This window comes from Fusarium vanettenii, assembly GCF_000151355.1.
Source record: "Fusarium vanettenii 77-13-4 chromosome 4 genomic scaffold NECHAsca_3_chr4_2_0, whole genome shotgun sequence".
NCBI classification, from domain to species: domain Eukaryota; kingdom Fungi; phylum Ascomycota; class Sordariomycetes; order Hypocreales; family Nectriaceae; genus Fusarium; species Fusarium vanettenii.
In genome coordinates, this window is record NW_003315879.1 from 2,288,831 (window position 1) to 2,301,842 (window position 13,012).

A 13,012-nucleotide genomic window follows, 5' to 3' on the forward strand; every position below is an offset into this window, starting at 1 on the left:
AGTCAATCAGTCACAGTAGAATTATAATTTAGCCCCTAAGGGCATGACGTTCTATCAACACTTTTGATCGACGAGGAGAGTGAGGGACTCCTCGGTCACAGGCAAAGCAATCAGTATCCATGTTCATGTTGACATCCTTTATTCTTGGTCTTATGTGTATCTAGCATGAGATTCATCTGTGAATCTCCTATACAATATGTACCATGTCCACCTTGTGTGTGTGTGTGTGTGTGTGTGTGTGTGTTTTGTCCATTGCTCATGTGTGGCTATGATATAGCCCCAGAGTCCAACAATGGAGCAACGCTGCTTGCTCTATCCCAAGGTCCTTTCCTTTCCAAGACAGCATGCGCCATACCCCGTTCCTCTAGTCCATCGAGTATGCCCCTTGCTCGTTGTCCATGCCCATCACCACCCAAGCCAGATAAACCCAACCCAAAAAGTCGATATATAACTCCGGGCCGTGCTCGCTTTTGATGATCAAATCCTGTCTAATTCCAAACAATAATAATAAAGAGGAGCCGAGCCATGTCAGGCCAAGCCAGTTGTGGCAAAGAGGAAAGAAGAAAGATATCCTCATGAGCCAATGATTAAAAGTAATAATGCAGAGTGATGCTGTCTGCGTCTGTAGTGATTGCTGCCTCGCGGCAGATGAGTTTGAGTTGAAAGTAAAAATAGAAGCAGAGGGTATCGAGTCGTAAGTGTATGCCGAGATGGCGATCATATCAGAAAAAGAAAAGGTTGAATCATGTACAAGATCCAAAGTCGTAACTAATTAAAAGGCGTAATAGTCCAAGGTCGAAGTGTATAAAAAAGGGGTTGCAGCAAGTTGGCTGCGTCCAAGGTGCTCTATAGTAGAACATTTACCAGAGCAGCACCAGCCAGAGTCGCCATCAGGCCTACCCAAGAAGGACCGAAGCTATGAGCGGCATTGGTCTCTTCAGGGGGTAGGGTGCCATTGACAAAGTCCATGCCGCACAAGGTGTTGACTTGACGAGCGGCAGTTTCGTACGTGAGGGCGATGGGCTGAGACCGGTCCTCAGCTGCGGCGTGGAAGATGTTCATGGTTTCTTGAATGCACCAGCTGCACGAGGGGTTGGTGCTCCCGGGCAGAGTGAGGTTGTAAGGGAGGTAGTAGAAGTAAGCGTTGGAGGCGGTGCTGGTGTTTGTGACGGCATTGGCGTAGCAGTACATGTCGTCATCAGGAGTCTGGAGGCAGGTTGCCTTGTACATCATCTCGTACGTCTTCATGCCATATTGGAACTGCTTGACAATGCTGTTTCCATTTTCCCACTCCTTCTTGCAGTTGTCTGCCGAGGTCAGGTTCTTGGCTGCCGCGTCGAAGAACTCGGTGCAGTAGGTGACGTTGGCGGCGCAGGTTTGGTCAAGAACGCGAACAATGCTGAGGAGCTGCTTCTGAGCGTCGAAGAAGCCACGGGATGTCTGTTCACTGTTGTTAGTATCCGTGTTACATGGTTCATGGTGAGATAACCTACCTGGAGCATCATGGAGAGTGGGTAGCAGGCCTCGAATGAAGGGTCGGCGAGGATGCCATTGAGAAACGAGGGGCAGTTGCTGTCCGACGTGGTGGTGAGTTCCGCAGCCAAGTTCCCATCGAAAGCCTGAGGCAGAGGTGAGTTGGTTGAGGCAGCAGTTTGAGCTGTACGTTGGATGGTGACGGTTGTCGAGGATGCCTTGGTTTTGGTGCTTGAATCTCCATCCTTGGCGGGTGCCTCAGGGTTGGTGATCTTGTCGGGCTCTTCATCATCGTCCTCATCCTTGCTTGATTCCGCACGGCGGTGCAGCTCATATCGGTTTATCGTAGCAACGTGGTGTCTTCGGTGTTGAAGGGACGTGGCATATGTCTCAGCTTGTGCCAGAACAGTCGAAGTGAGACATGCCAGGACGAAGAGCCAAGTCAGAGCAAGTCGTAGGCGGGGCGCACGGGAGCGGGAGGATGTAAGTCGGAGCTGGGCTTGTGAAGGGCCCTTGGAGGCGGATGAAGGTGTTGAGATCATGGTAAACGAGTGACAAGGCGATTGACGCCAAGAAAGGACTGGTTGATGATTGTGAGGTTGTTGTTGCTATTGCGTACTGGAGGAAAGGTGGTTGCCAACGCAGATAGCGAGATTGGGTGCGTGTTTCACCACGATGGAACCGGTTGGCTCGACAGGGAGCGTGGTTGGCGGGGATTCCAATGGTGAAGCACAGGCGAGCAGATGGACGAGGCGAAGTAAACAGTGAGACGACGGATGACGGTATTTATCTGGTTGGTTGCGTCGGAGGTCGTTTAGAAGTGTCGTCGCATGGCGCGTCTTTGGAAGCTGATGATGCTCCAAGAGGGTCGTGATGGGATGATAGTTCCCAAGAGGCTGAAAGAACGGATGAATGAGAGGCAGTCGCGGGGGATACGACAGGCGTTGCAGCGTAGGCGAGTACAGTCTATCGAGAGAGAGCAGACCGGACAACCGAAGACGAGCGAGGTAGGTCGCGATTGTGAGACGGGATTGGCCAAGGGGCAACGGTCGATGGGAGATGAGATGGAGCCGTAGAGTCACCAACCAAAGCAGGCTGTGCTGGGTCGGATCGGGTCACGGAATCGGCGGCCAGATGGTGATGACCGCTGCGGCCTCGGAGAAAAAAAGATGGATAGAAAAGGCCAAGAGATGGTGTATCCAGCAAAAGGAAGGGAGAAAGAAGCTCGCTACCGGGTTGCTGGAGTTGGAGTTGGTAGTTGTCGACTTGAAAGTTAGTGATCGTCGCGGGTGGGTTGAGGGTTCAAGTCGGCAGCGGGCCAGGGAAGGAGGGGATCGGCGGCGGCTCTCAACGGTTGCGCGAGGCGAGGCAAGGGAGAGGAGCAGGAGCAGGAGGCAGAAAAGGGAAAGAAAAAAAGGAAGGGCAAAAAAAAGAGGGCGCCCAACGCTTGATGAAAAAGACGGAGAATGAGTGGATGAGGCGGGAGATGGGCATGGGAAGGGTTGGGCTGGACAAGGTCGTGTGAGTGGACGACGGCTACAAGCAAGAGAAAAAGAGAGAGAGAAAAGCAACAGAGAAGGACGATTCTGGACCCCCCGGCCATGACCAGAGTCGGAAGCCAACAGCCAGGGCCAGGGTCAAGGAACAGGGATTGTTTATAGCAAGAATGCAAGAGATGGATGGATGAAGCTATGGAAATGGACCAGGGGTTATGAGGGACCCTCCGAGGCTTGCAGTAGCTCCCCCTTAGCGTGACGGTTTATTGAATGGGGCCCCCTGGGCGAGCCACTCTATCCGCATCAGCCAACTGTCGAGCTAGCCTCTCTGGGGCATGGACTGCACAGGTAACGTTGACCATTGTGCATGCGCGCGTGTGCGTTGGCTGACCATCAACTTTATGAACTCCCATGCTCAATAATGGATTGTATATATGTGACCCCATTCAGATCTGTCTGTTGTTGGCAGGTGTCAAGAAGGAAGGTCATTGTTACGCTGACCGACTTGTTCAAAAGGGAGATGGACGGTGAGTACAACTTCAAGTAAAACTTATGCAAGGCTGGAGAGAGACATTGTCAGAAAAGGCTGAAAACCGCTCCATCGAGAGACATGCCCAAAAAAAAAAAAAAGAAAGAAAGTCTGACGACGCGTCTTCAACAAAATCCCCTCATGTCTCTCATTCCCGGTAGACCAATCCTCCGAGCTGTGTTGCATTGACATACGTTCAGGTTGCACACACTTCACAGACACGTCTGTAAACCATTAATTCCCCCACATACAGAACAAGAAAAGACGCGACCTCTTTTCAAGGTTCGCGCGGCATTTTAACCCCAACGGGCCAAGTCGTGGCACAAAAGGGGACGATATCCAATCTCGCTTGAACCCCATGTCGGAGCCAGCCACGGTGGACAATGCGATGTGGTTGCGGGCAAAAAATAGCAATCCGTGGTCAACTAGCGTCACATCGGCTCTCCGCCTGTCACCTCATGCCGTTTTCCTTGATTGAAAAGACTCAAGTCGGATAAGCAAGATGGATGGATGCCGGGTCGGTTCATGCATGCACGCTCACGGCTCGGCTACCTCTCTCTCTCACCGTTTTGTTTCGTTTCGTTTCCTTGACCCCGTCGTCTTCAGCTTCAGGTAAGTCCCCGCTGGACTTGTGTATCTCTCTGATGGCCGTGGCTATTTCCGGTGAGTGAACCGCTAGTTCAGTTCACGCAGGTCATTGTTCGGTGATGATGGTGGTCATCGTTCTTGGTCTTCCGTCGTTAGCTGTCCAGCCCAGCTTAGCTTACTGACCAGCGCATAAAAATCAGAAATCTCCACTAAACTCCTGGTTCTTGTTCCTGGCCAAGGATCAGAGTGGAGGGGAGAGGGATCCATTGATGACAACCTTGAAAAAGAGACGGACGCTTGCTTGCTGGCGCTTGCTACGTACCTTGCATGCCTCGCTGCCAGCAATTTCCCTCGAGTCAACCAATCACATCCCTTCTTCCCCTGCCAAGAAAGCCTCTTCCAACCCCACGTGCCCTGTCGTCAACGCCTTCCATCGTCCAACGCTTCATCAATCTGTCTGTGTTACGGTTACACTTTCGATGCAAGAGTTGAATCCTCGATCTTGACTTGACCGTCCTGGCATGCAACGGCCAGCCACCATGAGTCGCGTGTCCTCCTATGTATTACCTACGTACAGTACCTGTACTAAATACAAATGACTCCAGCAGTAGGCGCATCATCCAAACACCAGATGAACCAATGCCCCTGAGTCATCCCGTCCCCATCCCATGGCTATAGATGGCTATGGTGCCAATTCCACAAAAAACCACCCATCCAATGTCTTGTACGCGTAGCTGTATCCATCCCACCGTAGTCGCCGCAGAGCCGTCCAACGCGTGCCGCCGCGGCTACCGCCATCCTCGCTGCCGCTTGGAGCCACTACCCGCCGTCAGCACCCATCGGCGTCCGCGAATATCGAATCGAATTCGACAATCAATCGTGCTCGGGCCTCGAGATAGTCGATGGTAGCGCACACGCGGTCGCCGGAGCCAAACCAAACCTGCTGGAAATGCCCGGTTTCTCGACTGTCCTGGTCCAGACTCTTTCTCCGTTCCCCATCTCGTCGATCAATTCTTCTTTTGGTCATGTCTCGACCCCATCTTCAGGTTGTCTTGCACGCCTGGGCCATGTGGCGGTCCGACGCCCCGGTTGTCTCTTTATCCCGGCATGGCTGACAACGTTATCAGGGGTATGCCATCACCAATTGAGCAGACTGCTCCAGATTGTGCATTAGCGAACAGCCAGCACTGTGTGCTCATCAATAGTTAGCCAACTTCATCTAATGACTGGCTATCAAGCTGGGCTGCCATGTCAGTTTTCTTCGCCAACATCTTCAAGTCAACTTCACCGGAATCCACAGGATGACTTCAACTATAGTAGATTTGAGTGTATTCGACATCGAGCGGAGTCGACTGTTCAAATAGGTACATCCAAGAAAGCATTATAGACTGTATGGAGTAGATGTTCCTCATCATAGCTCCTTTTGGGGGAGATTTGCCGCCTCTAACAAAAGCCACGCCTCAACGCCGATACAATGCACATGATACCCTCCTCACTTCTGCTTCTCCAGACTTTGCAGGTTAACCAACTCGGCGTAACGCCCATTCTTCTTCATCAGCTCAGAGTGTGTTCCCTGCTCCACAATCCGGCCTTGGTCAAACACGTAGATAATGTCTGCCTTTTGGATCGTGCTGAGACGGTGCGCAACTGCGATAGTAGTACGGCCCTTAGCCGCCTTGTCAAGCGCTGCTTGCACCACGTGCTCAGACTCGGAATCCAGCGCAGAGGTTGCCTCATCGAGAAGAAGGATCTTGGGGTCGCGGATCAGAGCTCGGGCAATCGCAATTCGCTGCTTTTGACCACCCGACAGCAATGTACCCTTGCTACCAACAACCGTGTTGAATCCTTCAGGAAGCGACACGATAAAGTCGTAAATGTTGGCTTCGCGGCACGCAAACTCGACGTCTGAATCAGGAACGTTCTCTCGAGACGTTCCCAGGAGAATGTTCTCCTTGATGGTTCCTTGGTAGAGTGTTGGCTCTTGACTAACAAGGGCAATGTGTGACCGATAGTCGTTAATGTTCAGGCCACTAATCTCCCGGTTGTCGATGAAAATTCCACCAGATAGGGGGTCGTAGAATCGCTCCAGAAGCGCGATGGTCGTACTCTTGCCGCATCCAGAAGCACCCACAAGGGCAATGTACTGTCCGGGTCGCACCGTCAGGTTGAGACCACGCAGGACAGGCTGCTCTGGTCGGGTCGGGTAACGGAAATGGACGTCACGGAACTCAAGGGTGCCCTCAACTTCGGGAAGACGCTCTCCGCTCTCCGACCAGGTGTCCACAACAGGTTGTCGGTCAAATAACTTCTTGAGCTCTCCAGCAGCCTGATGGGCCTTGCCCATATCAGGGGCAAACGAAAAGATGGTACCCGCCGACTGGGCGCCGAAGATGACAGCCATGAAGCAGAGGAAGAACTGGAACATGGTGTACTCAAGCTTGCCAATCAAGGTGCCGCCGTACCAGAAGCCGAGGGCCAAGCAGGCAAAGATCAGAGACTGCGATGCGGCATAGAGCAAGGACGACTTCATAACCGAGATCAAGCTCTTTCGCTGCTGAATCGCCAGCGAGTTTTGGTACTGCTTCAGAACATCTTCCTCGCGCGTCAAGGCAGCGACGGTTCGGATGGCCGAGATAGCTTCCGAAGCAAACGTGGCTGATGAATCGTACGCAGCCTTGGACCGGCGCTGGAAGTGCGCGAGCATCCAGAAACGGAAGAATCCACAACCAAGGAGGACTGGAATCGTCGAGATACAGACAAGTGACAGCTTCCATCCAATAGCCAGAGACATGGCGATAGCAGAGATAAGAGTCGTAGAGACCATCAGCAGCGTTCCCAGCGTAACACCACTCAGACCAGCAACGTGGGTCGTCTCGGTCGAGAGGAATGAGGTGAGGGCACCAGAAGTGTTCTCATCACGGTCAAAGAACGACACATCTTGACGGAGCATAGTTCGGAAAGCACGGTCTCGTACTCGGTGCACGAGACGCTCAGAACACTTGGCAAACAGGACACCTTGGATGATAAAGGCGAAGAGCTGGACGAAGGCGAGCATCACGTACATGGCGCTCCAAAAGTCCGAGTCCTTCTTGATGTGGTGGCGGTTGTCGTCAGTGAGGGGCTCGGACAAGACCACGATCTGCTTGGCAAAGAAAACTATCATGCGTGTTAGTCAAGGTTGCCATCGTTAGTTTCGAGTATTCGACATACCGGCTTGGGTAGGATTGCCTCCACCGCAGATGGCGGAAAAGACGAGACCGATGAGCATAAACTGCCATTCGGACTTGTTGAAAGAGGCAATGAGCTTGATCAACGTCCAGAGGCTGTACTTTCGCTCTTCTTCAGGCTTGCGGCCCTGGAGAGCCACACTGGATGCTGACTTGGTAGTCGTGCTACGGTTCAACTTGGCAGCGATATCGTCATCAGGATCAGCGACAATGCCTCCCTTCTCCGAGGTCATCTTGCGGATAAGAGTCTCTTCCTCTTCATCAATGGCCGCTTGCTCCTCAGCAGTCATCTCATCGACAGCAGCAATGTTCTGGGCAGACACGAGCTTGTAGTAAGCACCCTTCTTCTCCAGAAGATCGTTGTGGGTGCCTTGTTCCACAATTCGGCCCTCCGCCATCACCACAATGTTATGGGCGTCCCTGATGGTCGACAGTCGGTGAGCGATGGTGATAGTAGTACGGCCCTCGGCGGCGTTCTCTAGAGCTGCCTGGACAACTCCCTCAGACTTGGTATCCAGAGCTGATGTTGCTTCATCCAGGAGCAGAACTATTCCGTGTTAGTCACATATCAGTTGATTGGGTGCTGCAATCTTACTCTTAGGGTCAGAAACCACAGCACGAGCAATGGCGATACGCTGCTTTTGGCCACCTGACAGAAGGAAACCTCGCTCGCCAACATTGGTCTCGTATCCTTCGGGGAGGGCAGAAACGAAATCATGAGCGTTGGCCTTCTTGGCGGCCTCGATAACAAGTTCCCGTTGCTTCTCTTCACTGGAGTTCTCGTGTGCGGTGCCGATCAGACCATACCGAATGTTGTGGAAGATGGTTGTACCAAAGAGGGTGGGCTCCTGACTGACCAGGGCCATCTGCTGACGAAGCCATCGAAGGTTGAGCGTGGAAATGTCACGATCGTCCAGGTACACGTTGCCCTGAACGGGATCGTAGAATCTTTCGACCAAGCCAACAATAGTACTCTTGCCAGAGCCAGAGGCACCAACCAGAGCAGTAACCTTGCCAGCCGGAATCTCCAGGCTAACATTGTGCATGACAGTCACTTCAGGTCGAGACGGGTAGATGTGCTTGACATTGGACAGCCTGATAGAGCCCCGGAGCTGCTCAATCTTGTCACCTTCCTCGCTCGAGGGGTCAAGGGGCGAGGCACGGTCGATGGTGTTGAAGATCTTGGCAGCAGCAGCGATAGCATTGGTGAAGGCTTGAAGGTTGGGCGCAACGTTTCCGAGGTTGAAAGCACCGATCATGACAGCCATGAGAATAGTCAAGATGTTGGAGAGCGAGGTCTCGCCGTCAATGAGAAACTTGCTTCCCTGCCAGAAAGCAAGTCCATAGTTGAGGTATAGAACCATCATCATACCGGCAATCATGCAAGCGATAGCACTCTTGACACGGAAACCAAAGAACTCGGCCTTCTTGAGATGGTCATCGTACTGGCGAGCAAGGCGCTCTTGGGTACCAAAGGCGACAGCATTTCGAATGGAGCTGATGACTTCGTCGGCAAGACTACCTCCTTGGGCATAAGCTTCCAGACTCTGCTTGTTGTACTTCATGATGAAGGTAGAACCACCACCCATGTTGAGGAGCAGGGCGACAACAGTGGAAAGAAGAATTAATGTCAACTTCCAGTACTTGACGAAGCCAATGACGAAAGCCGAGATAAAGGTAGCGAGCGCAGAAAGAGTGAGGGCAACCTTTTCAGAAATGCCATCCTGGATGAGGTTGGTATCCGAGGTGATACGGGTTGTGACCTCGCCAGCGCCGAGCTTGTCGAAGAAGCCAATGTTTTGTCGCATGCAGCTTTCAAGGTAGTGCTCACGGATCTTGGCTGAGATGTGCTCTCCAGTGTAGATGAATCCCACAGTGCTGACCCAGACGACGACAAACTCGGCGATTCCGAGGTATACAAAGTACAACACAAAGTGGACCAACTTGTCGGTAAATGCATTGTAGTCCAGCGTGTGGTTCACAAAGAAGTCCTGGAAAACACCCTGGAGGCTACCAAAGACAACAGTCATGAGAGGGAGGGCAGCACCACCTGCAATAGCGCAAATAGCCGACACAGCGATGATGATGATGTCGTTGCGAGAGGAGTAGCGATACAAAACGCCGACACCCTGCTTGACCTCGGGACTCACGACTTGGCGGCGCAAGATCTCGGCTTCGTCAGGAGGCAAATTCCTGAAGTGGTCTTCAATATTGTCGGCTCTGGGCGCCTGGACAACCTTGGAGTCCGCCTTCTTCAGGTCGAGCTTCTCAGGATCGGATGATGTTCCATGGCCAGGACGAGCAGTCTCTATGTCGGTTGATCCCCCGCGACTCGAGGATGAGGGCCGCGAGGCGGTGCCAGCGGCCGTCTTTTCGGATAATTCAGCGGCCATTGTGAGGGAAACAATCGAGGTGTCGCGTTAGATGAAAGGCCGCGAATGAGGATTGATGTGAGAGCTGGAGAGGGACGGGCAGCGCCCTCGAGGAAAGTTGCGCAGGCAAAGCCCGAAAGTATGGGATCGTAGTCGTCGAGATCAGCGCGGCATGTGTATAATTGGTCGACAACAAGGAAGCTACCGAGGGCGAGGCGTCATTACCAAAGAGACGATGCACGATAGCGATACTCCAAGATGAGCGCGGTGCGATGAAGTCTCGAGGCAGCAGAGGTCGGACAAGCGTGGGGTGATATATAAATCCAAACACTAGCAATGAGGAAGATTGCGACGACCAGGTAATAATGAAATCAAGTGAAGCAGCGAGGACTCGGGCGGGATACAAAAAGGGTCCCGGACGCACCTACCTTGTTTAGCGTCGCTATTCATCGTTGCGGGCCGGTTCTGGAGCCACGCCCCCCCAGCGCCTCGCCAAGTTCTCGGCCGGCACAGTGCAACACGCTTTGAACTCGATGAGTTGCAGGGGCATCGGAGGGTCGCTGAGCTTTTGGGAAGAAAGCTTTGGATTGCAGATGCGGGGAGATCTCGGGGATACACTGGGCTGATACAGTAGAGGAATGCAGCTTGGCATTGAAGCTGGTTGTTTTTCAAGAAGCCATATAAAGGCAGCTTGTCGCGAGTTTGTCAATCAATGTTTACCCATCTCTGATACTCGACATCTTTTCCCTCTTCTGCCATGTGTCTCCGTTACTTCTGCAACTGCTCACGACAGCATATGTGCTGCATCGCCAAGATTAAAAAGACCTGGGGTGATCCTCGGCGCCCCCTACCGCTTATTGGTCTGTTCGTCTAAGTGCGAGATGTCCGAGGCAAGGCCTCAGGCAAATCACGGATCAATTCACAATCAACCTTGGTCAGCCAGCGGCGTATTCAACCATCCTTCGCGTTCATCGTATCTTTATCAGTTGCGGCAAAAGTAATGCCGACTCATTGACTCATCTTACAAGACGCATGGCATGTTTCTGTCTCTAACTGTCTCTGATCATCTTCAGCACGATTGGCTCCTGGTTGATTCACCAAACCTCGGACTCTTGCAGAGCCCCGACACCCCGTAGCGGCGGCCAAGAGTCATTCAGCGGGCGAGTGGAGAATGGGCTTTCGCGGCGTTCGAAACGGCTACCTCTTTCGGACACGGGCCGGGGTTCCCCGGTCCGCTTTGCAGGACATGCATTTGGTATTTCGCTCTCGCTTAGACAAACACGCGCGCCTGGGCTCTCGAGACGGACGCCTGCAATCTGGCGTGCGAGTGTCTCGACTACAGAATGCGTCACTGCTAATATAAGATCGGCACCTCGGCACCACTGGTGTGGTACTGTGGTTACTGTACCCTGAGAAGCGAAGCCCCTCGCTTTCGCTCTCGTGCGGTCTGTCGGGTCCGGCTTACTCCATCCTTTAACCCAAGCAACTTTCCTCCGGGCTTATTCCCAGGCCACGAGCTTCTGGAAAGGCTTGGCTTTTTTGGGCCATCGGGGGGTCAGCCTCGAGGTATCACGCCCGTTTCGACCAGAGGTTCAACGGCGTATGACAGGTGTGTCGCATTGCAAGACACAAACCGTCGTGTTTCGGCAGAATAGCACCTCGATGAATGTCGAGTATCGCGATCAAGTGGCACCGTGAGAGACTGTATGTGGATCAGTCATTCCTTCGCATTCTCGGTTTCTCTTTTAGGAGAAAGCGAGTCATCAATCTCTCAGGGAACCGAACCAAAGATCCGTACGGGGCATTTGACCGACAGCCCGGTCTCTCTCATCTTGATCGGGGATCGGCCACGTTTTGTCCCCGGTTCCCGTCTGCCCGGACAAACTCACTTTTAAAGCCGTAATCTCCTGGCCCAGTCAGAACCTGAATCTGACAAGGCACGCAAGGCCACCTTCAACAGGAGCTTTTAAGCTTGGCCGTCGGTGAATCCTTGCACCGAACCCCGGTCTCTTGCTGATATTCATCCGTACTCTGGCCCATCAGATGGAAGAGTTTTGAGATGTACACTGCGCTGAGGGGTTTCGCACAGCTCACCAGGCCTGGCGAACCATTCGCGAATAGCAAAACCGGAATTAAGAAGCGCCCGTACGTATGCTGGCCAAGGATCGGATATCGGCTTAAAATGCAGGAGTTGAAAATACAAAATATGACCAGAAAAAGGGAGCCTGGCAGCCTGGAGACGGTGGAGGCAACAGCTGTCGCTATTGACACTCCCGCCGCACAGTGTTTAGTTTCAGCTTCTCGTACTGTCATTTTGCTCCGACTTTCCCCAGCCGATCAGCCCTACCTACGTAGCCTACGTCCAAGAGATCAACTGACGCGCGGATACGCGTGTCGAGGCACCAAACTTTCCGATGTTGCGGTGTCTTCGGTATCGTTTAGATCTATATAAGGTTTTGCCTCACTGTGAGTATTCGGGCTACTGTACCCGCCACTGTCATCTGCCATGACAGCAGCGGTCAGTGGGTGTCTAAACCACAGTTCTGATGGCCATGTGGAGGTCACCATGACGTCCAATATGAGCTGAGAGGTAGGTCACTGTCGAGGTCGACGTTCTGCTGTCTCTGGCATAGCCTTTCATTATGGCTTTCAATAGTTCTCACACGTTGACTGTCATCCATGTTGAGTGGGTTTAACGGTTGCTCAGGGTAGGTGGTCAAGGTTGAGTTGCACAAAACCTTCAGATATTTTAGAGTTCATGATATTCAAAGTGATGGTGATCTTGAAGCTCTCTCTGTTGCACGATCTCGCCGGGCTACCTGCCAGGGGGTTCTAAAGCTTTTGTTTAATGGCTGTTTTGTCGTAGATCCAATCAGTAGGCTACCCTTCAATACCTCTACCTAAATATGCCGTGACATCAACCAACCGAGAATAATATGTGTTTACGATGTCGCTAGGCCTCTGCATGTGTATGCTTCCAAATACTGTAGGGTCATGCAAATGCTGATGTGGATGATTCCGTGTCCTTTTCACCACCTAGGTACGTCGTCACGGATTGGTGCCACTATTCGGGGCCGTTAGGGTTACCATCTAGTTGTCAGTACATGGCCAAGAAGTCCTAGTCTATCAAGTTCTAGTGTAACCAAGACAAATGATTCCAATGAAAATAAATATCAAGACGTGTGCTTTTCTTGCATATCTTGAAGGCATCGAAGGTTCTAGGGTGGGCTAGGCCAACACCTTGCTCCACTGAACTGAGACCGGATTAGGCGGGTCAAAGGTTTATTGATAATAGCAACAAGGAGCCCATTGAAAGAGTTCTTTCAT

The 13,012-nt window shown here is 52.4% G+C and overlaps 2 protein-coding genes across 2 annotated transcripts; both read right to left on the bottom strand.

Annotated features, from left to right (window-relative positions):
• Positions 1-723: 723 nt before the first annotated feature.
• NECHADRAFT_60277 (uncharacterized protein) lies at positions 724-2,023 on the bottom strand. Its single transcript, XM_003052202.1, has 2 exons — positions 1,494-2,023; positions 724-1,440 (listed from the first exon to the last, which is right to left on the bottom strand). The coding sequence occupies exons 1-2, from the start codon at positions 2,013-2,015 to the stop codon at positions 847-849; spliced, it is 1,116 nt and encodes a 371-aa protein (XP_003052248.1). The 5' UTR covers positions 2,016-2,023; the 3' UTR covers positions 724-846.
• A 3,383-nt stretch (positions 2,024-5,406) lies between these two features.
• On the bottom strand, positions 5,407-9,706 carry NECHADRAFT_104160 (uncharacterized protein; the record flags this gene model as incomplete). The annotated part of the gene is made up of 5 exons (XM_003052203.1): positions 5,407-7,242; positions 7,297-7,567; positions 7,613-7,860; positions 7,909-9,481; positions 9,548-9,706. 5 exons carry the CDS (start codon positions 9,704-9,706, stop codon positions 5,579-5,581), a joined length of 3,915 nt encoding a protein of 1,304 aa, XP_003052249.1. The 3' UTR covers positions 5,407-5,578.
• Between the last annotated feature and the right edge of the window lie 3,306 nt (positions 9,707-13,012).

Coding starts and splice junctions, on each gene's coding strand:
- NECHADRAFT_60277 (XM_003052202.1), bottom strand. CDS start 2,015: ATGATCTCAACACCTTCATCCGCCTCCAAGGGCCCTTCACAAGCCCAG. Junction 1,441..1,493: donor CACTCTCCATGATGCTCCAG/GTAGGTTATCTC, acceptor AACAGTGAACAG/ACATCCCGTGGCTTCTTCGA.